The sequence below is a fragment of the Mycteria americana genome, chromosome 1 (assembly GCF_035582795.1).
Source record: "Mycteria americana isolate JAX WOST 10 ecotype Jacksonville Zoo and Gardens chromosome 1, USCA_MyAme_1.0, whole genome shotgun sequence".
NCBI lineage: Eukaryota > Metazoa > Chordata > Aves > Ciconiiformes > Ciconiidae > Mycteria > Mycteria americana.
Window position 1 is genome coordinate 218,297,201 of NC_134365.1, and position 26,142 is coordinate 218,323,342.

Consider the following 26,142-nt stretch of genomic DNA (forward strand, 5'->3'; position numbering starts at 1 on the left):
TGAATATCACTCCAAACATAGATTGCCTGGTTTCTGTGCTGCTTTGCCGGTCGTGCAATGTGTAAATCCCTTTGTTAAAAGCCTGCCCGGAGAAAGGAAGAAACCCTGAAGCCAGCTGCATCAACTATATCCTCCAGAGCAATGATGAGTTGGGGGATGCTGTGAACTTGTAGACTCTAAACACATTATTATAGCTCTGGTTTATGCCCAGCTAGTGGTGATTATCATGTGTTTTCTGTCATTTCCTCCTTCTTCCCTCCTTTTTCTTTTCAGATGTTTTGTTAAACAAGAATGTAGCTCTGGATTAGGATGGACTTTTTGCAGAGTATTTCTGTAGTGACTAGCACTGCAGAGCTCTGCTTCTGCAGTAGAGCCCAAGGAGTGCTGTAATTCAAACACCTGATTACTATAACATATGACTATATTATTTTGAATTTGCAAACATGCGCTGAGCACTTAGAGAAAGATGTGAGGGCAATTCCTTTCCCAGGCAGACAGCAGCCTATTTTAGCCAGGATACAACCAGTGACAACCTTATTCAGGCAAAATCAAAACAGAGCAGGTGGGATAGAAAGAGCGAAGAGAACATTAATAGCTAACATGATCACAGGGGGTCGACAGTCACCTTGCTATTGTTCCTTACGTTTGTGTTTTGTTTCCCTTTGATTCCTTACAGTGGGGCCAAAAGCTACAACTCTTTTGTTGAATAGGTAAATTCGTTCTCTGCAAACCACTGGAGTAAAACCTATTTATTCCCCAAATCCAATTGAAGTAAATTGAGTGTCGGTCCTCAACTCAGGGCAGAACATCATTACTCCTGTAAAGCTTCATCAGCACAAGCATTCACATGAACAATAACTTGTGTTTTGTGCAGAAGTACTGAGCCATTCCTTTAGTCTCTGTGTCACCAGAGCTTAGGCTAGAGCCGGAAGGGTAAAATCTGATTTGCTCAAGGGTAAGACTAACACTTTGTTAGCTTTACCTCTGAGCGTCTGTATTTTAAACTCTTCCCATCCAAACTCTCCCAGTAATATGTCCAAAAGCGTCACAGGACAAGACAGTCTCCCCACGAAAAGTGATAATGTTGCCTGGTGAATGGCACAGAAAGGAAAGTGAGAGATAAGAATTGGATGAGGTGAGAGACGCAATTATTTGTATAATCCGTGCATTTTATGATTTCATTGGCAATGAAAATACCCCTGAAAGACAATGGGGTTTTATTGTTATTTTTCTGACTAGTTTTGCTTTGCCTAGTACCGTTTCTCACAGAGGCTCTTCCTGCTGCAGTCAGTGGCAAAAAGTCTCATGATCTTCATCAGGAGCAATCCTTGAATTTGTCATGTATGCTGTCCCAGATTTACCCTAATACGGCTCCTTAGGCTCACCTCCCCCTGACTACCTGCAAGTCCAGGGCTCCCGATGTGCATCACGGTCCACAGGATGCTCTCTGCCTACAAACAGGTCCATCCCTACCTGTGGCCTGCCTGTTCCAGCCCGACACTTGACATGCAGCACCTGTCAGAGTCTGCTTAAACACATAATAACACCTCTGGCTGAAGGTTATTTGCATTCAGTTGTTGATGTTAGCATGACGGATTTTTGTTGCAGCATCCATAACTCTGTAGAAATGCTCAATTATTCAATCTCAGCGAGCTAAGACGCTGCCCATTAAATCAGCCAACACAATTGTGGGGCCATGAAAAGTCACAGCTAATTTGAAATTTTATTAGCTCTCGGCTGATCTTGTTTACTGCAGAAGCAGTCTCTCAAAACCAGCCCTTTGCTTCTGTACAAAACTCTAATCCTTGACACCTTGTTGGCGCTGCATGGTGGTGGCTGAGGGACTTGGAAGCTAGACTGCATGAGGCTTGAAAGAGGAATGAGACTGCCGTGGGATTTGTGAGCACTTCGCAGCCAGCAAGTGCAGCAGCAACCCAAGGAATGCAGGGATAGTAGCCCCATTGCTGGCTAGTAGTGGCTGTGAACATGACAATTAGTTTTTGTTCTGGGGAGGGAATCTGTCACGCTCATCTCATCTGCCTCTCCTAATACGCAGTGGTGTTCAATAGGCACACAGTTTTTCCTATCAGTTAGTGGCTGGTTGTGTGCCTTAGGATCTCAATCCATTCCTAGCAAAGGAGGCTTTCAGGGAAGCCGGAGAGTCTGGATGTGAAGGCTTACAGGCAAGGAAGACAGTCACAAACCCCTTTAGTTACTCAACGCCTGCCCCATCCTGTGTGCTTGGGAGGGAAGGAGCATGTCCCATTTAGCCAACCACCTGGCAGATGTGGTGCTTACCATACCAACTTTGTTTCTATCATAACACACCTGGAACAGGTTCAGTTTATTTGTTGTTTTCTTGAGAAGAAAATTACTTTTGGCTTGGCTCCTGCAACTCCTTGTGTGGTAAATACCAGAGAGCATGAGATAGTGCTCCTCCAGCCCACCTGAAGCTCCGGCGGGCAGGGTAAGCAAGACACAGCCCTGAGTCCTCCACAGTGACCCCAGCAGCTCCAGATTTTCAAAACTTCTGGTTGGTTTGGGTGGCTGTATTTTTTTGCATGCTATTTAAACATCATAAAGGGCATGATTTTCAGGAGGCGATGGGTCACAAGCAGTGTTTGAAAGCCAAGTAATTTTAGGTCATCTTAAATTTGGCATCCAGGTGACTGTTTGTAGAAGGCATTTATGATATTGCATATCTCGTGAAACTCCTGAATAAGGTCAGCATTCAGATCTATTGTCGTTATCTAATGTAGCTGTCCCAGTTGCTACAGTGAGTGTTTAAAGTCAGTTAATACCAGGTGTTTTCCAGCTGGTATTAAGCAAATGTCGTGCTTGTTAGGCCAAGGTCCTGCTCCAAGAAGGCACAGATAGCTTGAGAGTTTAGTCCCTTTCATGAAGCAATGCTTGCATGGAGAACAGGCTGAAAATACATTGCAGACACAAACCTTTAATGAGAATTGTGGTTATTTCATTGGGTTGTGCTGGCACTTCAGTTGTTTTGTGAACAGAAGATAAAGACAGTCTCTGCTTCCAAAGAGTTTACAGTCTAAGGTAGTGTTTGGAAGAGCTCACTAATGGGATTGGTGGATTTGCAATCTTTAAAATGAGACAGAGCATCTTTCTAAAAACGGTGTTCCAACTCCACCTACAAGAAATGAGCTAGATGCAGTAATCCCAAAGTAAAACTCGCTGTCTGGTGATACGAGTGCAGATTATCTGATCAAAGTGGACTTGGTCCCCTAAAAAATAATGTTAGCTAAGTATATTGGAGCTGCTGTATCGTAAACGGCAGAAAAGGAACCTTTTTTGCTGAGTCCTGATGATTCTCCTTCATGTCTGTCCCTCTCTGAAAGGGATGAGACAGGGCTCACAGGATGACTTCCAGAGGTCCCATGCAGTCTTACTTATTCTATGATTACATGATTCTTTGTTAAAGCTGCAACCCATTGATCACATTATTTACCAGATGTGGCAATGTCTTGCCAATAGCTCCCTTTTCACAGAGGCAGTGATTTGCTTCACCCAATGGGGTGAGATCGCAAAAGGTATTTATTTCATGGCTTTACACAAAGGAGATCTGGCAAAAGACTTTTATTTTTGGCAGGATTGCCAGTTAAGGGTACCTGTGCCTATATAGGATGCGTAAAATGTCTCAAAGATGTAAAAACTTGTATTACATAGAAATACTGAGGAACACAAGAGATGGCTCAAAATCTGACTCAGTGACAGATCTCCAAATTAATTTGTTAATTGAAAGGCATCTATGATTGAAGCTTTTTCCAGAGGGGTCCCCTGGGATTGGTTGTTGGATCCAAACCTATTCAGCAGTTTCATCATTGTCTTAGAATGTAGCTTAAATCTCTCCTGGTAAAATCTTCAGGTCACCTAAAGCTTGGTATGGCGGTAAGTAGCATACCCAGATCATTTTGATACAGAGTGATCCGACTCACATCGCTACAAGGTCACAATCAAACAAAATGTGTCTTAATGCAGCAAAATGCAATATAATACCCCTGGGAACAAAGCAAGCATGTTATACTTACGGGTTGGGAGACTCTTGAAAAGCAATGACTCAGAACAGGATTTAGAGGTCACTGGAGATAATTGTCTCAACATGAGTTCTCAGTGCAAGGCTATTGCTAAAAGGCTACTGTGAACCTTAGAAGTATAAAAACCCAAAAGTTGGGAAGTGGTCTCTCTTCTGTACCCAATATTGCTGCCACAGTTCTGTGTCCAGCGTTGGTGCCCACACATAACAAAAGATGTGAAATTACTGGGAAGAGATCAAAGGATGCCACATGCAAAAAAAATCCAGCAGCAGGAAAACAAACCTTACGATGGGAAGTTTAATCTTCCTCAGCTGTTCAGAGAAAAGGGTTGGAATGGATTGTTGCTCTGTGTGGAGGGACTTGCACATGGAAAATACATCAGAGCATGCAGGGCAGAAAGAAATATTGGTAACCTTGCAGAGAAAGGCGACACAAGTTCCAGTCGTGGGATATTGGAGTTTTTAGACAAATTCAACCTTGAAATAAGAAGCCGTTTCCTCGCAGTAATTAAGCATTTGAATAGCTTACCGGAGGAAGTGGTGGACTCACTGTAATCAACTGTCTTTGATATATGAGATATCTTTCTAAAAGACAAGCTTTAATCCAGTTCTAGGGAGAAAAAAAATGAACAGCCTGTGTATATAAGAAGTCAGACAAGCTGATCGTAGTAGCTTCTTTGACCTTAAAGCATGTGAATTACTGTAATCCCTCTACGCAGGACTTTCAACCTTCCGTGGAGATAATTCTGCAACACATTTGTTCTCTGGTCTGAAGTGCCACGGTCATATTATGGCTACGTGTAGAATAAGGGAGCTGCCACTTTTTAAAACCAAGAGCTGTATGAACATGGCCACAGCTGAGGGCTTCCTGTGCTGCATATCTGTGCTCTGGGAGCTACCGGAGTTAGGAATCCACGCACAGATCATGGGTCTCTGTGGCTTTGCTGCTGCAAATCTTGGGGTGCAGAAGCCACTAGGTCCCACGTTCACCTCCTTCTGTTACTTCTCTTTGGAAATTTTGCAGTGAGTTCTAAGGAAAATTCATCTTTACGCTTTATAAATTTCGAAGGTGTTTTGTATTATTACTTCATATTGTTTTGTGAGATCATACCTTGCTATATTTTCTTTTGCTGCTGGTGATGGCTTCCCACATTTGTTTTTGTCTATTTGGACCATTAAACCATGAGTTTTATTTTGCTCTGATTTTATTTTCTGATAATCCATGCAGGTCCCTGAATGCCTTGCTCTTCATGTGTAGGGAGCTTCTTGCAAATGTCACTGTGTCCTCACTCTTCTGATGGATCCAGTGAGAGATCTCAGGGCATGAGAAGTCATAGCTGTGTACAATTTCATTATATCTCCTCACAGTTCACTGTAGGGCACCACTTGGATCACTTGTGGACCATACATTAAAAAAAAAAAAACCACAATAAAACAATATTCAGATGGAGACATCACTATTTATTATCTGGTTAGTAGCTTAACTCTTGCCATTCTCCATGGCTCAGACAAAAATGTCCTTTCTAAGTGAAAGAAATGCTTTGCCCTGAGACTGCTGTTGATATTGGAGGGAGTTGAGTAGCTAAACCCCATTTCAGCTCCTGAGGACCTTAATGACTTTAAGATGTCAGTGACAAACCTCTCCGGTGTAATTACCCCCCAATTTATTCCATACAGGCCTGAAACACATTAGTTGAAAGGCTTATCTGCAGATGAGGCCTCAGCATTCCCACCTGTACGAAACATTGTCCAGTGCATCTGTCCTTCAAACATTTATCTAGTTTCCTGCAAAACAACATTTCCTTGCTATCTTGCAGCTTCAGGTCCCAAAACACATTTCTGATGCCTGGAATAAAGACAGGGTAATGAAGAGCTATGGTACAGCTGGTTTGCCGTCCTCTCACCAGAGTGTCTGCAGCCTTAGAAAACATTATTAATGTGTGGGAGAAAATGACAACATTTTATCTTGCTTGAAAACTGTAGTCGATATAGTAACAAGGTTGGTTTGTTGTTTCTTTTCCATCTCTTTTTTTTTCTGTCACGTAGCTATGGATAAGCATATTACATCTATGCAGGTCTCTATTCTGTGAACGGTCTCTCAAACTCCATCTGAGATTTGACCTTCCAGAATCCTACTGGCCTAATCATCTGCAGCAAGTCATTTTTTTAATGGGCAAATAAAACGTAATTAGTTCTTTTTCATTATCACTAGTCATCAAGAGAAAAGGCAGATGGATAGGTTTTGTGCCCGAGCTGATAAATTTTTGTGGCGATTTTGCAAGGAGTTATAAAGATGTAGAGATATCGGAACAGACAGAGGTAAGGATAATGGATGGGATTTTCAAAAGCATTTTTGCTAATCTAACACTGCTCCCATTATCATTAATGGCAGGTGCAGAGCACTTGTGAAAATGACTCGTTGTGTGTGCGTACATGTCCACATGGAGCAGATATTCATTGCACTTTGACCCACACGTAGACTGGAAGCTGAACAAGCTTTTTGATCAGTTTTCTGTGTATGGGTAACCACATGAAATGATGTTGCCAGTGATGTTTTATGGCACTAAAATCTTCCAAGAATGGAACAGGGATAACTCAACAGAATCCGAGTCCATGACGTGTAAGCCATCATAAGTACTAGAGCAATAATAACAGATCAGCTTCTCATCCTATTTATATTACAGTAAATTCAAAGTAATGCCAATAACACTAGTGAAAGCACTTCTAATTCACACTGGTGTAACTGGGATGAAACTGAAGCTCACAATCTTTAATAATAACAAAGTGTCTTGTTTTAATTTACTGTTTCTTTGAAATAAAAAGTACATTATCCTGGCAACTCCAAATCTCATCCCACTTCAGGAGAGACCTACCTCTCAGGACAGTGTTGCTCTCCAAGCACATTCATTTCTTGCCTCTATGCTGAAATCATTAGTAGGATGCTAGCTGTAAAGGCGGTTTCTCTGATATATAGAGTTCCCAGCAACTACACTGATCCCAACCATTCATTTCACATAGGTCTTTGAACAGCCATCACATGGTAACAATTTTCATTCACTATCAAACTGTCTTGCTTGAACTGATGATTTGGAAGTGAAGGGCTCCATATCCCATTACCCCAGAACAAAAACATCCAGTTCCCTAATCTGATTTAAAGATCTATCTCTACTACATGCTAGAAACTTTTATTTCTAAATGTGATGCTTCGTCAAACCTCTTCTGAGCTTTTTTTTGTATTTCCTTCCCTGTCACCGCTTTTTACTAAGCTGTTTGCAATGAACAGTGGCATCTCAAAATGAACTGGGGAATGCTGCTATGGAGGTGGGAGGGGAAGTAGTACTGTCTGTGCGTTTCATGACTTGACAGATACGCAAACCCTCATTTTACTAGAGTACGCTTGGCAAGCTTTTCTCATGTGTGTCCACTGCTATTATTGTTGATATTATTAATTTAGTGGTGCTGAAAGTACAAGATTTATATCCTGAGAGTTTGAGGTCATCTGTTAATCTGTGTCTGCACGGAATAAATGTGACAAAAGCCAAAAGAGACCAAACCTTCCCAGCAAATTCTCCCTTACTTTCTCATCTAACTAGCCAGAATCTTTACTGGGTTGCATGTATAGATCTCTCTGTAGCCATGGTAGATACCATGGCTTTATTCGCTATTTAGTCCTGCTGAAAGCAACCCTGATAGCTTTGGTATGATGCAATGTGCTTGTGATTTGCCCAGGGAACAGGACCAGTGTAGAAAAGTCATTTGTATATTGACAGAAGAAAACCCCACCTTTTGGGGCTCTGGAGTTATCTGAGTGACTGAGATGTGAAATGGGATATCCCAGAATTAACCTCAAAGATGGTTTTTTTTAGGGTCTAATCTCATGTGTATGTGTGTGTTTTCATATATTACATACTGATGCATATTAATGTTACATATTAATGCATATTTGAGGTTCTTTATTGGGGCTTTAAGGGAACATCCCTTAGTCTGTAGGTGTAAATTCACATTTCTCTGTTGTGTGCACTGGAAAGAGTTCTTGCACCCTGCAGTCTACAACACTCCATGTTATCATTGCTCTAAAATCTTCCTTACCCTTCTGCAGATGGCCTGGTGGATTGCATGGACCCAGACTGCTGCTTGCAGCCACTGTGCCACGTCAATGCGCTGTGCCTGGGCTCCCCGGACCCCCTGGATATCATCCAGGATACACAAGCCCCCATCTCCCAGCAGAGCTTGCATTCGTTCTACGATCGGATCAAGTTCCTGATTGGCAAGGACAGCACTCACGTCATCCCAGGAGACAATCCTTTTGAAGGAGGGTAAGTGAATTTTGGTTTTGATTCAGTAAGAGGTAAAGCGTAAGCCACTTGGCCGTTTTAAGACATGGAATGGCAGCAAGATGCAGAACACGGAAATTGTCTAAGGGAAGTAGATATCTGAAGAATTTTGTGGCTGATATAATTCTGCTGTCTCCTCATCTGCAATGTCCTGCCAGCCAATAAGACAAGATGCTTCTCTCCCAGCGCGTACGGGCAGTTGCATCTTTCCTGCCTTCTCTTATTTCAAGGAGTGAAAGCCATCTGTTCAGCAGGGCTCTTCTAGTTCAAGTGACTGACATTTTCCAGAAGTATCTCGTAAACAGCAATGGCAGACCTTCTTCCATTGACAGAGCCAAAAGAGAGGGAAACTAGAATGGTATTTACAACCTATAGTGTGACTATGAGAGACCTCAAAAGAACTGCGTTCAGCTCTGGGGCCCCCAACATAAGAAGGACATGGAGCTGTTGGAGCGAGTCCAGAGGAGGGCCACGAAGATGATCAGAGGGCTGGAACACCTCTCCTGTGAAGACAGGCTGAGAGAGTTGGGGTTGTTCAGCCTGGAGAAGAGAAGGCTCCACAGACACCTTATAGCAGCCTTCCAGTACCTGCAGGGGGCCTACAGGAAAGCTGGAGAGGGACTTTTTACAAGGGCATGTAGTGATAGGACAAGGGGTAATGGCTTTAAACTGAAAGAGGGTAGATTTAGATTAGATATAAGGAAGATATTCTTCACTATGAGGGTGGTGAGGCAGTGCAACAGGTTGTCCAGAGAAGCTGTGGATGCCCCATCCCTGGAAGTGTTCAAGGCCAGGCTGGATGAGGCTTTGAGCAACCTAGTCTAGTGGAAAGTGTCCCTGCCCACGGCAGGGGGGTTGGAACTAGATGATCTTTAAGGTCCCTTCCAACCCAAACCATTCTATGATTCTGTGATTCCATAACTGAAGAAAATCTTCCAGTCTAGGGAGTGATTTCCAATATAAACAATCAGCTTGAATATAGATTGGTTTTAATACTGAGGCATTCTTTATCACTGCAATCATCATCAAGAAACAGGAACTGCCAAAGAAATCTTACACAGTTCACTTTGTGACTGCATCTCAGCCATTTGTTTAAGTACATGCCTGGCTGTCAGGGGAGGTCATCCCTTTAAAATCGTGTGCTTACAGCAGGACACTATAATACATACCCTGGGGTGTCAGATTCTTAGATCATTCAGTGTCTGCTCTGAATGTTGCCTTTCAGAAGTGGTGACCCTGAGCCCCGGAGGTGATTCTCAACACTTAGGTTTTGACTCTGTTGAATTCCACCCAGTCATTAACTGCTTACTTTCAGCTTTCCCACACACAGCAGTGAATAGGTTGGCACTGAAAACATACAACCCTCGTGTTTGCGCGGGTGTTTATTTCAGCACTTGCATCTCAGCAGGCCTCTCAGGCCCTTCTGGGCCTGACCTAATGCTCTTCCATGAAGGGACATTGCCAGCATCCCTTGGATACCACCTCCCAAGTATCGCCATCTCCGGCGGTCCACAGGCTGACCTCGGACATGAACCACTTAAAAGCACACCAGTGTCAGGGAGCTGGCCTGATGTGATAGTTTCTCTGATTTGTCTTGCTGCTAAGCCCTTCAGAGTCCAAGAAAGCTGACGACAGTGATTCAGATTAAGGCCAAACACTCATTATGTCACAAACACTTGTATTTCATCAGCATTCTGAAGACTGCAGGTTCTGGATACTGAACAGTCCAGGCTCAGGACTAAATGTTAGCACAGTGAATTCTCTGCTGTTGGTTGTTGTGTTTTGTTGCTGTAAAATCAGGCCTTGGAATATAAAATAGATTATACTCACAATTTCATTTTTCTGATATATTTAGGGTTGCAATTCCTCAGCTGAGCTGTCAGAAGCCTTTTCACAGAGGACTCTGGTATCAGGTCCATGTGTATCTGTTCTGATAGGCAGAGAGTTTTGGTAGACACATGTCCGTGTTTAATGAACTTTTCCATACAACTAAAGAACTATAGGAGTCTTCATACATGTGTGATAAAAAAAATTGCAACTTCTCTTTAAAGGCTGCTTGCATTCAGCTGCACACAGAGGTGGGGGGAAATAATGGGAATTTCTCATTTATACAGTGAATTTGTTTCTGGGAGTGCCAGCAGAGGACTAGCAGAAAGACTGTGTCATTCAGGACCCCACAAACTCCTACAGGAGTTACAGGCGTTTCACAGATCTGATGGTAGATCTCTATGTAGGAAGGAATTACTAACCATCTGTAGACGTCCTGCTAAAGAAAGATTCAGGATTCAAAGGCAGCACCTGCTACCAGAAATGTTTATCTGGCGTATAGATTACTAGAGTGAGGGAATGCAAAGATTCAAATCAATATGAAGGGGTTTAATGATTGCTTTTCATTAACTAATAAATGGGGCTCCTTGTTCCATTTAAGTTAACACAAAGGATTATACAGAGATAGCGATGATTTATGAGGTTGCCATTCTTAAAATCTCAGCATAGCGTGTGTATCACTAAATGTGGTCTACAGATATGTCACCTCAAGCGGTGACTGTATTGCATCTCTCAAGTTAAATATCTTGACTCATCACAGGAGCGGTTGCAAGTAACAGTGAAGGACCTCAACAGACGGTATATTTTCCCCTGAGACAGCACCACAACACACACCCCAGGCTTATCAGTCTGTTGGGTTGCTAAAAATGCCATTACTCTTTTGGGATCTTAAAAGACATTGTGCATTCCTGTTAGTTCTTAAAGATCCTATAGAGCTGAATAAACTCAACCACTGCAAGTGTTTTCTGCTTACTTGGCTTCTCTTTGTAGTTTCAATTGTCTGTTTTCACCACCTAGAAAGCTGAACCTTTAAACAACTGTCTCTTGTCACCCTGGAAATGGCAGTGCTTCAGCAGTGGTCAGACAGTGACTGCTCCATGGAGGAGCACAGCCTGGGACCATCTGGGACCCAATTAGTCTGGGCAAATGAGACTGACTGTATTTGTACATGCAGATATTCCCTTTCTTCAGTAGTGTTCTCACTGTTGAATCTCCTCCAGTTGCTTTTACAAGACAGGTGATAATATCCCTCTTACCCATGGAACTGCTCAGTGTCTCCATGAAGATCACAGCAGCAGCTGGGGGCAAGATGAACCACCTTCATCTCTCCTTCCACCTCCTGGCTCAATAGCTTGTCCAACGGGAGGGAGGGCAGGAAATCTTTTTGTTCTGATGGAGGGCTCCAGCATCCTGCCTTAGGACAACCCTCTCCCTTCCGTTGCTGCCACTATGATTCATGAAGTCAACTCCTCCTTGCTGTAGATCAGGACTGTAGATTGCTGGGCATGGGAAGTCCTACATCTTTCTGTCCAAGCGCCATCATCCTCATGGGGTAGGACTGGAGTTGGATCCATGCCACTTGCTGTGAGCAGTCCCATAAACAGGTAACACAGAGATGATGGGGACCTCTGTGTCCTGTGTGCCTGATGTCCTGCGGAGACACCTGTGGCACAGGCACACTCGTCATTCAGGTCAGGAAGCACAGCCTACTCCTCAGGGCTCTACCAGGTCATGTCTGGCTGATTACCACCCCCGGGGGACCCACGGCACATTTGCATTCCTGTATGGCCTATGCAGAAGTGGCAGCAGTGTGAAGGAGATGACTGAATATCTATGCAATATATTTCTTGGGCTTCAGAAACGCAGCTTAGCTACCCTTTAGAGAGAACAGCAGTGCAGATCACCTAATGGATACAAATAAATGAATGCTTTGTGACAGCTAGCCTTTGAGTGAATTTATTATTGAATTACACTCCAGCTTTTTAAGAACAAGCTGAGCTGACAAGCTCTCTCACCACTGCAGAAGAAAAAGAAAGACAATGATAAATTACCCTGATGGATAAAGGTAAAGACCTTGTCTCCTCAAAAATACAAGCAATTATATATTATTCATGTTTGGGAAGAAAAAATAATCATTGCCCATATTGAAATGAGTGTTTATGATGATAAAGCAAGTAGCTAAATTAAATTCTGAATGCACAGAATGTCTTTTCACATCATTTTGATGAACAGATAACAAGTACTCTTCTGCTACTTGATCGTTCTTGTATTGATTTTGAAACCACTTACTCTGGCTGTTTGCTTTGTATTTTTAAGCCATTCTTAGTTGTCCATCACCATAAGGAGCAGCACAAGATGCAGTGGTGTCAAGTTGTTGACTTTCAAGTAGGACACCTGATATATTTGTTCTCTCTTGAGGGACAGTGTCAGAAAATTGCAAGAACAGGCTAAAGTCCTGATCCACAGTCTTTTATGTTAAATGTTGGCATAGGATTAAAGTACCTTAGAAAACCATGTTCAGAACTGGCATTTTTTGTAAATAATATTTGAAAATAAATCAGGTGATTTTTAAGTAGGTGTGTTTTATACCCCTTCTTTTTTGGGACAGTTTGTATATATCTACTTGCTGCCAGCAGTATTAACCCATCCCAATTACATGGGCAGCTAGAAATAACCAGCTGAGTTATAAAGACACATCAGAGAGCAGGATCTGGTATCAGCTGCAAGAGTAGTCCCTTATTGCCCTCAGGTCAGTAGTCTAAGTACAAAAAGTAGTAAGTTTTCATGGTTTAAATTTCTGATCAGAATTAAATTTGCACATTTCTTTTCCACTACCGAGTGACAAAGTATCTGTAAACATGTCACTCCACCTCCCTGTGTCCCTGCTGTGTGCCAGGCTGTACAACGTACCTTACTGATTCAGCTGGAGAATAAAATAGGCATGTGTGCACTATTTTACTATAAATAAATAAATGGATGGTTTTTATTGTCACAGTTAAACTGCATTGATCCCAAGCCCTATCAAAACCAAAATTGTGAGTATTGATCATGGTCAAAGAACAACTGAGAGAACAGAGGAGGATCCAAATGCCTTTCAAGATGTTTCAGTAGTCCCTCTGGTTCAGTTCTGAGTCATTTTGAAGAATATTGTGATGATATCTCAGTATCCTTGAAGGAAGATGTTCAAAGCACCTTCTCTTTTCCTTTCACCCATTTCTTCCCACATCTGGAGGGCTGCAGGTTCACCCCAGCAGATCTTCCTGAGCTTCCTTGACCAGAAAACCAAAATGCTCTTGTCTTTTCCCTCAAGAAAAGTGTGATTTTGGTACAGCGAAGTAAGAAACGCTTCTTTTCTAGCCAAAGACAAAGTTAGAAGTCAAAAACCCCAAAGTCTCAGGTGTGGCTCTCTGCTGATGATTTCTCCCGATATGGCTGGTCCAGCCCATGGCTCTGGCCCAGCTCCAGCAGGATGCGTTTCCGTTGGGCTGGCAGCGAAATGCCGTGGGTCAGATGTACCCACTGAACTGCAGGCACCCGGAGGCAATGCAGGAGCTCGTGGAGCACAGCAGCTCCACGGCTTAGGACAGCTTTGAAAGATAAACACTGCATCTGTTTAAGACTGTGTCATAGATATTAGACACCATCCAGTGTTCCTGAGAGTGAGCACTCGTGGCACAGCACAGGACCTACATTGATGAGAACAGGGTCATATTTTTCTGTATTTTAAACCAAGCTAACATAGCACCTCTTCAAACCCTCTCCTTCCCAGCATTACTGTCTTCCAAAGGCATCATTCTGCTTTTGTCGCTTTCTGCTTAAATGAACTACTTATTAGCTACAAATCATAGCTTTTTGAAATATAGGAAAATAACAAAGAATTTTCAAAGACTTCTTAGTGTTTTTTATTTTGGTAATTATTCCTTTTATGCACAGGAAAGCATACTTTTAAAACTTACCTTTTCAGTGAACAGGGCATATATATATATGCCTTTTCAATGTTTGCATTTTTCTTTTGATTTTAAATTATATAGTATGGCATTATTTCAGTGTAAAGTGATTTTGAGTTGAACGTGGCATTATTTCCATGTAATAAACTAATGCAATATGTGCAGCTTACTTCCACTTTGTGGAATTTGTCCCCACAGGACTCCATGAAAGCAAAGTTCCTATCCATTTTTATGTTTATTTCCATAACATATATAGTGCAATCATAATGTAATTATATTCCCCTTTCACAAGTGGCAGTAGAAGGAAGTCCTGTGTACAGTCATTAGAGAAACTGGGGTGCAGTTTTTAACAGATATTAAAAAACATTGGATATTTATTACCAAGCACAAACTCTTGAGTAGGATCTTCCTAGTGTGATGTGGGCATGCTTCCAGGATCAGGCAAGGCAGCTGATACAAATGCTGCACCATCCTGTAGCTGGGATTAAAAGGTCTCAGGTGATACCTGTGTACCTAGGAGCTCTTGGAGCGTGCAGAAAGCAAAACTCGAGCCTTCAGAACTCCCAAGCAGAAAAACAAAACTCCTAATGAGTTAAGTACCTCCTGGATTACACAGGTGCTGACGTGCACATTTGGTTTTAGTAGTCTAAACTACGGTATAGATGCTGATGTATTCTCTTGGATCTGGCGCGTAGATATTTGATTAATATTTATTCAATATTCAAGGTACGTTCCTCTGAAAAAAGAGCAGCCCACATGCCCATTGTTTTACATTACTCGTTGATAGACACGTCTGGCATGATAACTATGAGCTGAGTCAGTAGCTCCATTCAATATAATACCATCACTAGAAAGTGCATATCCTGTTCAACGGAGAGATTTATTTCATTACTGTGTAAGGCTTCTTCAAATTAAATACCAGCTCACTGTCGTAATGATTCTCACGTGGGACCCTGGCATGTTCATTCTGCAAAAAGCTGGAGCTTTCTGCCCCAAGCTCATTGCTGCCTCACCTCTGCAGAGGTTTGCTGACCCCAGACCAGACTGGGGAGCTTGAGCACCCCTTGGCCAGCTTAGCGTAAAATCTCCTTTCTCATTTAAAACTGCAGGGGAAACTGGTGTGAGCTGATCCTGTTGGCTTTGCACTGATGGGGTAAAGTTCTGCCTTGCCAGATCAGCTTTGGGCAGCCGCCTCTAGCTGTTGGATGCTGACAGCTGAGTCCAAGTACAGTTTTTAACCATTTCAATATATCAGGAAGAGCCTGTCCTTTGAGTGCGACATTTACTTGCTAAATTGGTTAAAACCTCCTGCATAAAAAAGCAGTTTTAAAATCCCAATCATAAAATCTTATATATTTTATTGAACCTTTTTTTTTTCCTAATTCCCTTGGATCATTACAAAGCTATCAGACAGCTTATATGTAGTTAAAGAGCTTTCCCTGTGATCGTCAAAAAGAGAGCTCATTTTATAATTAACCTGGAAATAATGTATTTTTCCTTCTGTTCTGCTCAATTTTGCTTTCATGGTGCCTCAAATTCAGTGAAAGGAATTGCTTTTATTTTGGGTCTTCTGCAGAGCTGAATATGTGGCCACAGCTTACAAAATAAATACCAGATGTAAAATACTATCATACTACAGAACTGGTAAGTTCTGCAGACATTTTTTTTGAAGACTTGACATGAATACTTTATTCATCTCTGAAAGTTATTGCACCATAAAGTCTTTACCTCTCATAGAAATAATGGTTATAGGATCACTTCTGAAAAATTATGAAATGAGCATAATTCAGTATTAGGTGGAAAAATTATCTTGCACCTTACAAGCTGCTGAACGCCTGGCTAGGATTTTACAGACCTAAAAAAATAGGAGTGTGATTCTGTTTCTCTGAGATCTCGTACAAAGCAAGTGAGTGTTTCTTTGGTTATACTAGAGTAAAGGAGAGAATCATCAACTTTTAAGGCATTACTTAGTCAACCACATTGTGAATAAAAGGATTCTTCACTGAAACTTTGCAGTAAAACACAGCCCAACTTTATTATGCATTGCATTTCCTATAAAACTCTGTTCCAAAATGCTTTCACTTAAATAGTATAATTGGATCCAGTTTTATAATTTCAGGGACCAGCACCAGTGTCTTTTCCTCTTTATTTCCTATTTGCGGAGCAGCCTTTCCGTATCCCTTATCCTCCCACCTTCCCATTATAGCTCAGCTGAGAAGTCTTGGGATGCAAAAATAGTGAGTCAATGAGGCATAGAGACCCAAGATGGTTTGGATGGCAGAAGTAGCATCTCTTTCCAACAGTGGCCAGATTGCCTGGCAGATCAGAGAGGAAGATTGTGCTTTCATAAAGAGAAAAAAAGACATACATCGAGTAGGTGAATAAGGTTCAAATCTTGGGAGAAGCTTTCAAAGCAATAAGGGCCTGAGTCTTTCAGGAATGGAGCCAGCAGGGAATTGGTTTGAGAGCAATGATCATTCAGTCATGGGTTTTCTAGAAGTGGTAGCTAGTCCTCAAATGATGCTACAGCTACATTTTGTTACTAAACTGTCGTGCAATAAAGATCCCTTCTTTTCCTTTTGGAGGAGCTACAACCAGCAGTCACTAATATTGCTAACAAAGATGATGCCAAAGGAGGTTTTTGAGAACTATCAGTCTGTAAGTCTTCATGGAGCAGAGTGCAGGCAGATGCACGCAGAGCTTGAGAAACTGGACAACAGCTGGTCAAAAAACCAATCCTGCTCATGAATACTAAAAATATCAGATTAAGAAGACCCACTGTTTTGATACGGTGAGGTTAGACTCTAAAGAGAGAACAAGAATAAAAATCTGCATCTAGAGGTATTATCGTAACTCTTGATTAATAAGCGCTTTCTTCTCTACTTCAAATACCAACTTCATTAGCCACATTTGTAACAGCGTTGCTTTTTCCCCTGTCCTTCTTAAGACAATTTAAGTAATGGGTTTTCATAGAATCATAGAATTGTTTAGGTTGGAAAAGACCCTTAAGATCATCAAGTCAAACCGTAAACCTAACACTGCCAAGTCCACCACTACACCATGTCCCTCAGCACCACATCTACACATCTTTTAAATACCTCCAGGGATGGTGACTCAACCACTTCCCTGGGCAGCCTCTTCCAATGCTTGATAACCCTTTCAGTGAAGAAATTTTTCCTAATATCCAATCTAAACCTCCCCTGGCGCAACTTGAGGCCATCTCCTCATGACCTATTGCTTGTTACTTGGGAGAAGAGACCAACCCCCACCTCTCTACACCCTCCTTTCAGGTAGTTGGAGAGAGCAGTAAGGTCTCCCCTCAGCCTCCTTTTCTCCAGGCTAAACAACCCCAGTTCCCTCAGCCGCTCCTCATCAGCCTTGTGCTCCAGACCCTTCACCAGCTTCGTTGCCCTTCTCTGGACACGCTCCAGCACCTCAAGGTCTCTCTTGTAGTGGGGGGCCCAAAACTGAACACAGGATTCGAGGTGCGGCCTCATCAGGGCCGAGTACAGGGGCACGATCACTTCCCTAGTCCTGCTGGCCACACTATTCCTGATACAAGCCAGGATGCTGTTGGCCTTCTTGGCCACCTGGGCACACTGCTGGATCATATTCAGGCGGCTGTCAACCAACACCCCCAGGTCCTTCTCTGCCAGGCAGCTTTCCAGCCACTCTTCCCCAAGCCTGTAGCGTTGCATGGGGTTGTTGTGGCCCAAGTGCAGGACCTTGCACTTGGCCTTGTTGAACCTCATACAATTGGCCTTGGCCCATCAATCCAGCCTGTCCAGGTCCCTCTGTAGAGCCTTCTTCCCCTCAAGCAGCTCAACACCCCTGCCCAACTTAGTGTCATCTGCAAACTTACTGAGGGTGCACGCAGTCTCCTCGTCCAGATCCTTGATAGAGATATTAAACAGAACTGGCCCCAACACAGAGCCCTGGGGAACACCACTTGTGACCGGCCACCAACTGGATTTAACTCCATTCACCACAACTCTTGAAGACGGTAGAAGGTTTCTTGCAAAAGGTTAACAGTTAAGAACCATACCCACATAAAGTCATCAGCATCTCCTGACCCTTCAGTGATGGGACTTTATAAATAGCTTCACTGAGTGGGTTAAACAAACAGGACAGGTACTGTTTCTTGCTGCGAACAACTTAGAATTGAGCTTCTTGTATTGAGCCTGGTCAGAGCTCTTATAAACTTTGCTCTTCATCATCCGCTCTTTTTCTGCTGCGTCTCCCACTCCATTAGCTGCTCAGAAAGTTGAGTGGCAGGATCTGTTGCAAACCGTGCCTGTCAGTGCCACTTTATCAAGTTCCCGTTTGGGACTTGGTTGAATGTCAGCACATTAGTCCCTTTGTCAGATTGACACTGGCATTCTGGTGCTCCCCGTATTGGCGAGCTTCTCTGCTGAGCCTAATTAACGACTTCTATCCCAGCTGCCCAACATGTGCCAAACCCTTTCAGAAACTCACTTGTGCTATCCGTGGTGGTGTGGGAGTCTTTCTGGATGACTATGCTTTAATTTTCATTTTTGCATATAAGCGTGCATTTCTTGTTTAACAAGGAACCCTTCAGCAGCGTCTTTTCCGTTCTTTTTCCAAACCTTAATTCCTTAATTCAGATGGCAGCTAAGATCAGCAGGTGAGTTTCCAATTTGAGCTTTTCCTACAGCTAAACTGAACTGAAGAAGCCAGACAGGGATTGACTCAGTTCAAGGAAAGATTATCAGGAGTTTTTTCTGCAGTTAAGAGGCAAGCGGGCAGGGCTTTTTTTACAGACAGCTTTTGAGGGAAATACTGCCACAAGCAATGAACTTGAAGGTCTGTATGTTCTGCTGTTTCCTCTTCTTCTTTTGTCCTTCATCTGCCAGCTCAGGCATTTTCTCTGTGTCCATGTGTTTGATCATGATGCCCTTAGCTTTTACCTGGCATTCTACCAATTTTCCTATCCATCCTAGTACTAGACTGCCCTGAGGTTGTTTAACGTGAGACAGGTGCATTCAACCCAAAATGGACAAGGTACATTTTGCTGCATCCTGTGTTATTATCAAGCAAAAAGGTCACAGCAGCTAAAGCCGTGAGACTGTAACAAGTGACTATTTATAGGCACTTATGAGCAAGGTGTCTGAGCATGTCACAGATGAAGTGCCATGAGAATGTAAAAATTCCTATGCAAGGGATTAGCAGATTACTACAATTATCTTTCTAATGTCTCTGTAAGGAGGGGATGTGCCTCGATTGCTGTTTTGCAGGTGGAGTACAAAGACACATACAGACTAGCTGACATGACCAGTGTCACACGGAAAGTCTGTAGCAGAGGAAGAAATAGACTAGAGATCACCTAATTTCATTAATAATGCTCCTCCTAATGAGCAATAACTTTATAGATTTTCACTCTATGGTGCTCTGATGAAATTTCATCCAGAGCAGAAGGATAAATCCCATATATATATATATACATATATACATATACATATATACACACACCAATAAAATATGGAAGTGGTAAGTAAGTTCAAAGAGATGAAGAGATTTATAGTGGCAAATTAAAATATTTATTATTAATAACATGGCTGAGGATGTCTAAGCAGTCATGATAACCATCTCCACACATGTGAAACCTTTAAAGGAGAAGGCACAATGAGTTACGGTGGAAATATTTTGAGGAGCTCCAGAAATTCATGGGGGTGAGATTTCCCATGGCACCTATCCTCAGTCAAGGAAAGAATATACATTTCTTGCAGCAAAAGGGGGTTTAGGATGCATGGAATTTTCTTTTCCCAATGAAAAATGTTTAGGAGAAGCACTGCTTTTGTCTATTTCCCAGTGCCAAGCGCAGTGTCAGCAGAAAACATCTATGAATAAGAAGTATTGGAAGGGCCAATGTCTAAGTTATGAGACATTGGATCAGAGCCAGTATTAAAGACAAATCTTTAATGTGCTCCTGTAATGTGAAATGGCTTTTTGGGAATTTATTTTTCTGGCTTCTGTTCTAAAGCTGTTTTTGTCTGCTTGAATTTTGTTGACAGCCTGTCAAACTTTCTTTATATCTGAGCAATGGCAAAGTAAAGGCATCGGTGCACACCTGTCTGTTTTGCCACTGTGGCCCAGATCTTACCAGGAAGACTTAATTTAATTTTCTAGGGAATAAAGAATGACTTCACAAAGCGATGGCGTAAAATTGTCTGATACGCCATCTGGCATTCTAGATAGCATTTCAACAATGATTTGGTGTTCCAGGGAAGCTTTTATGGACAAGTTAAAAAAAAAAGAAAGGAAAAGTCTAATTAAAGAAGAGGAAAAAAAGCAGACTGCTGTTCATTGTAAAACAAGAGTCCATACAGCCTGATGCAAAAGTAATGAAAGAAACAAACAAACAAACAAAAAAAGCCAGAAAACAGAGGCAATAGGTGGAATCTGTTAACAATTCAATGGGAAGATGAGGCTCCAGCTACAAGAAATTCAATTTTGTTCAGCTGCAGAAAACACTCTGAACTGGCAGGCCTAGACTAATGGAATAAATCTCTTCTATTAACATGAGAGATAATTTTATGTAAATATATTGGGAGACCTTCTAGCGGAGCTGAACGTCTTAGCAGTACCACTTAACTTGTTTGTAGTGTAATTGCATTTAGACCAAGGTCTTCTGAAGGAAATGGCTGACTAAATTAGCATTAACCAGGTTCCTGGGGGGCTCGGTGTCTTGTGGGTAGTCGATCTTGCCTCCAGAAAGGACATGTGGAGACTAGAGAAGACAGCTGCTTCCAACGCACTGTATTAACTGTTTTCCCCAAGTGGGGCAAATTTTGTCACCCAGGGAAGGAGAAGATTTGAGTCTCTAATCAGGCAGAGTCTGGGCTTTGGTTTTCCTCCACTTTCCATCCCTCCTGCTTTTAACTGAATTCAGATTTCTGAATGTTGCTCCAGCTTCTTTTTATCACTGTGGTTTGGGAAAGATGTCCCCTTTGTGGGAACATCTTTCTTTATAGCATGTAAATAAAGCTATTGTTATAGTCCTCAGGAGGATGGTGGATGCAGCTGGGCTTGCTGACGAGCTGCTTCTCTGAGAAGCGATGCCAGTGTTGTCCGAGTTAGCGAGCACGTAGATGTGCTAAGGAGTGCAGTGCTGCGAAGCATCGTCTAGAATGGGAACCGAGTCTCTTCCTGGAAGGTGGGAGTTCAAATGCATTTGTTACCGCTGCCCAGGCGAGAGGAAGCTCTTTGTTTGTCCACGTTGTGCTGGTGCTTGTTATTGAAGAAACAGCTGTCAGTGGTATGTAATGGACCAGATGCTTGCTGATGTAAAGCACATCCCCCCATTAACATGAGCTGAGGATCCAGGCCAATGTGCTTGCAATATTACTTAGAAGTTTGCAACTGCTTGGACATGTGTTTTATGTAGGACAGCAGGAGAGACACCTGCAATGTGTTGTATTTTTTCCTCTGGTTGCTTTTAACTCTTGGAAGGAAGAAACAACAGGTGGAAGTATTCTTTCTAGGTTCACAAAAATGTATGATCTTGTCTCTCAAGTATTTTAAAACATTCGTAGCCCCAGTGTTGGCTTGAATATGTTATCAGTAATTCAGAATACCGACTCCCTTATGCTCAGGTCTTAGTCTTCAAGCAACAGTCTGTAGTGATTCCTTGCCTTTCACAAAATGTGCAGCCATTTGATGAGGAGCTGAGAGAAGACAGTTTCAAACCATTCCTCAGGTCTCCCTAAAGGATGGAAAAGGAGATGAGGCAGGGTGGAGGGGATCATGGAAAAATCTGGGAAGAGACGGCCTCACTTCTGCTCTTAGCTCAGACATGCGATTAGACATACTCACTTTGTGCAAAATTGCACTACAGTTTGTGACCTGCTGACATCAGTGGGGTTATTCCAAGAATTGACATTTTTCCAAGCATATTCCATGGCACCGTGATCCTTTGAGTTATACTTTGCCTGCCTGTTGGAGAGTGAGGTGCATAATACTGTACTGAAATATCATTTTAAATTTGTTGTATATGTGAAGCTGAGTTAGAGCCTTCAGTGGGAGAAGCAATAGAAGTATGAAGAATATTATTAGCTCCAGAGCTGGGTTCAAGTCTTTTCCAACATGACTTCTAACAAGTCAGTGATGATATATCAGAGAAAACTCAGTGACAGAAAAAATCATTTCCATTATCTCATTTTCCTGTGACCTGTTCCAGAATTGTATGTGAATGCAGTCACATTTTAGATTGCCAACACATTCTGGTAACGCTTCGAGAATTTTTGTTAATATTGGAGCTCTCCATTTAGATCAGTAGGAGTTTTGTTTAAGATTCCCTGACAAATGGTCTCTTTTCTGTACCATGGAATATACAAATAGTGCAGCCCTTATTAAAGAGAAATTATACTTTATCTTCTTGCATTGTACAGTATAAGATTTTTAGGTGGTCTGTAAGAAAATAACTTGATCTTTTCCTAATGATCCATGTTTATGAAATCATCTTTACAAAACATTGCAGATATCATCCTTTGCCTCAGTGCACTAGCACAGCGACATTTCTCAGTTGAAGTGGGTAGATAGCAAGTGCAGCTGGGATGATTTACTCTAGCTGAGATCTGGTCCTGCACCTGTAGAAACATTGGCTTTCCATCTCTGCTCTCCAGCAGGACAGCAGTTAGGAAAATCACTCACTGGGTCACTTTAGCACACTGACACCACAATTTACTGTTGCCACTCAGAAAAATCGTTACCTTCAGCCAAAAATTGGGTTCAGACACTCTCACATACATGTGATGCTTTGTCTTTATACGAAGCTCCTAAGGTAGAGGCGTAGGAATGACTTAGAGGTCTGGAAACAGACTTTGGAATAAGAACCTAGAAAATCTGTCTTTGGCTTTACTGCAGATTTGCTGACTGACCTTGGGCAACTGAAAATCACTCTGTGCTTTATTTCCTCTCTCTGTAAAATACCTATCTTGCAGTATTAATCAATGTTTGTAAAGATCCTTGAAATCCTTAGATAAAAGAGCACATTACAGAGCATAGAGTAATTGGACTAGATGTAGCCTATAAAATAGTGCAATCTACCAAACTTGGAAAGAAAAGACGGGAAGAAAAAGCCTGTCCTGTTAGCGTGCTCAGTTCCCCAAGCAGTTTGTAGGGAAGCTATCTGAACCTAGCAAATTATCTGTCGCGGTTTTCCCAAGCGTGGAAGAAATGAGCCGTCAAGCCTTGGTCAGCGTGCATCTGTGGCTTTTGTGCCTTAAATACGTCCATGCAGTGCTTGGTAGGTTTCTGTTCTCTTTGATTCTAAAATGTGCTTTTCCCTTGATCAAGGCAATATTGCCAAGACACTGTGAAACTTGGTTATAGCAAATTCCAATGTGATGTTGCGAACCCTACAGAAGTCCGTAGTTAATGAAGTATATGCTGCAGCAGTTGCTTTTCAAGAGTAGGATAAAGGTAAACCTCATTTTAGATATCGAACGTTCTTACACAACTCCTGAGAAAGTCTTCAAGAGCAGCATCCTACCATCAAGACACATGGTGTGGCCCCCAGCTCTCCAGGACATAAGGGCCTGGGCTTTCTAATCTATAGGATTCCCAGCCACAGAAGTAGAGGAAAAACCTGAATTTGTCAAAAGACTTACTATTTCTTACCATTTTTCTCCTTCTTGCAGACACGCATGTGTGATTCGAGGCCAGGTGATGACAGCAGATGGGACCCCTCTAGTTGGAGTGAACATCAGCTTTGTGAACAATCCTCTTTTTGGATACACAATCAGCAGACAAGACGGCAGGTAGGATATCTTTATAGGATTTACAGTGTTCAAGCAGCAGTTACGGCATTATTACCATCAACACTAAAGAGAAACTCCTTCCAAGAGCACGGTTATTGTTGATGCATTTTAAAGATGTTGATGCATTATTGTCCGTTGTTATGGGGCTACATCTGGCTGGCAACCAGTCACCAGCGGTGTTCCTCAGGGTTCAATTCTAGGGCCAGTTCTGTTCAATATATTTATCAACGATTTGGATGCAGGAGTTGAATGCACCATTAGCAAGTTTGCTGATGATACCAAACTGGGAGGTGCTGTTAACTCTCTTGAGGGACAAGAGGCCTTGCAGAGGGATCTAGATAGATTGGAGCATTGGGCTATGATTAATGGGATGAAATTTAACACGTCCAAATGCCAGATTCTGCACCTAGGACAGAGTAACGCTGGGCACAAGTATAAACTGGGAGAAGAGTGGCTGGAGAGCAGCCCTGCAGAAAAGGATCTGGGCGTGCTGGTTGACAGCAGGCTCAAGAGGAGTCAGCAGTGTGCCCTGGCAGCCAAGAGGGCAAAACGCATCCTGGGGTGCATCAAACACAGCATAACCAGCCGGTCGAGAGAGGTGATTGTCCTGCTGTATTCAGTGTTGGTGCAGCCTCACCTTGAGTACTGTGTGCAGTTCTGGGCCCCACAATTTAAGAAGGATGTGAAGGTCCTTGGATGCGTCCAGAGGAGGGCAACAAAGCTGGTGAAAGGGCTGGAAGGAATGTCCTGTGAGGAGCAGCTGAGGACTCTGGGCTTGTCTAGTTTGGAGAAAAGGAGGCTGAGGGTTGACCTCATTGCTCTCTACAGCTTCCTGAGGAGGGGAAGAGGAGAGAGAGGTGCTGAGCTCTTCTCCCTGGTATCATAGGGACTCATGGGAATGATTCAAAGTTGCGCCAGGGGAGGCTTAGACTGGACATTAGGAAGCAATTCTGTACCGAGAGGGTGGTCAAACACTGGAACAGGCTTCCTAGAGAGGTGGTTGGTGCCCCAAGCCTGTCAGTGTTTAAGAGGCATTTGGACAATGCCCTTAATAACATGCTTTAACTTGGTCAGCCCTGAATTTGTCAGGCAGTTGGACTAGATGATCGTTGTAGGTCCCTTCCAACTGAAATAGTCTAGTCTATTCTATTCTTTTCTTTTCTTATTTTTATTATTTATTATTATTAACTTTGTGATAATCACCTAGAATCTTTAGCCAACAATTGGGCAATGCAGTGCCCATGCACGTAAAGAAAAGACGTCTTCTGCTCCCAACAGCTCTATTCTTGCTAATTCATGGTGAAGTGATTAGGAAGAAGTCATTAAGATTACGGTTGTGTTAGAGGCAAGTGCTTAAAATCTGAGCAATCACACTCAACCAAAACAAAAGCATTGCAAATTGGGAAAGTCTTTCATCTTATCTTTTGTCTGTCAGTGCTAATTGGCTCCCTTTCTTTTAAGAACAAAAATGAAACATAAGGGGTTCCAGCTGCACATGCTCTATGTATTGACTACTAACCACTAGCACTTGGGAGAGGATTTATAGATTTTAGCACATCTCCAATCCACGACTTTCATTAACGGTTTGACTTGGCCAGAGAAGCTAATAGAATTATAATGAAAGAGAGGAACATGTGCTAGCAACGTGTGCTTAATGCTGCCTTGTTCATGCTCAGGAGGGTTTGCATCTGCTGTAATCTACTTGCATCTACTGATGGTGACTAGGAAGCTTTCCGATTGATGCTCCACCTCTTGGATGACGTGACAATAAAACCTGGCTAATAAAGAGGCATCCCAGGAAAACCAGTGGTCTCCTTTGGAAAAGGATGACTCTGGAGCTGGCGCCTTTGTATTGTAATGCCCACAGCATTACTGCCCACAGCAGTAATGCCCACAGCATATGCATTACTGCAAAAAGGAGAGACTCATGCACATTTATGCTATGAGTATCTCTGTCAAACTTATTGAACCTACTTTGTGTGAAAGTGAGATCCAAACTGCGCTCTCAAGATCAGATTGCTCTGTCTAGACCAGCACAAACTCTGTGTCTATTAGAAGAGATAAATATGCCTGCAAAATTCCCAGACAATAATGCCTGCCTTAACCTTTTTTTCATCTGTTTCCTTGTCTTACATACAATACCCAACTCCTATGTGTAATCTTACATTTAGATTACAAGTACTTTGAGGAAGGGACCATCT

General features: G+C 42.4%; 1 protein-coding gene across 1 annotated transcript in view; it reads left to right on the forward strand.

The window, feature by feature from the left end:
- Positions 1-26,142, forward strand: part of TENM4 (teneurin transmembrane protein 4) — a 355,432-nt gene that overhangs the window by 249,834 nt on the left and 79,456 nt on the right. Inside the window, exons 15-16 of the mRNA XM_075491203.1 lie at positions 8,154-8,370; positions 23,822-23,941. Coding sequence (XP_075347318.1) covers positions 8,154-8,370; positions 23,822-23,941 — 337 coding nt within the window. The remainder of the gene's footprint in view (positions 1-8,153; positions 8,371-23,821; positions 23,942-26,142) is intronic.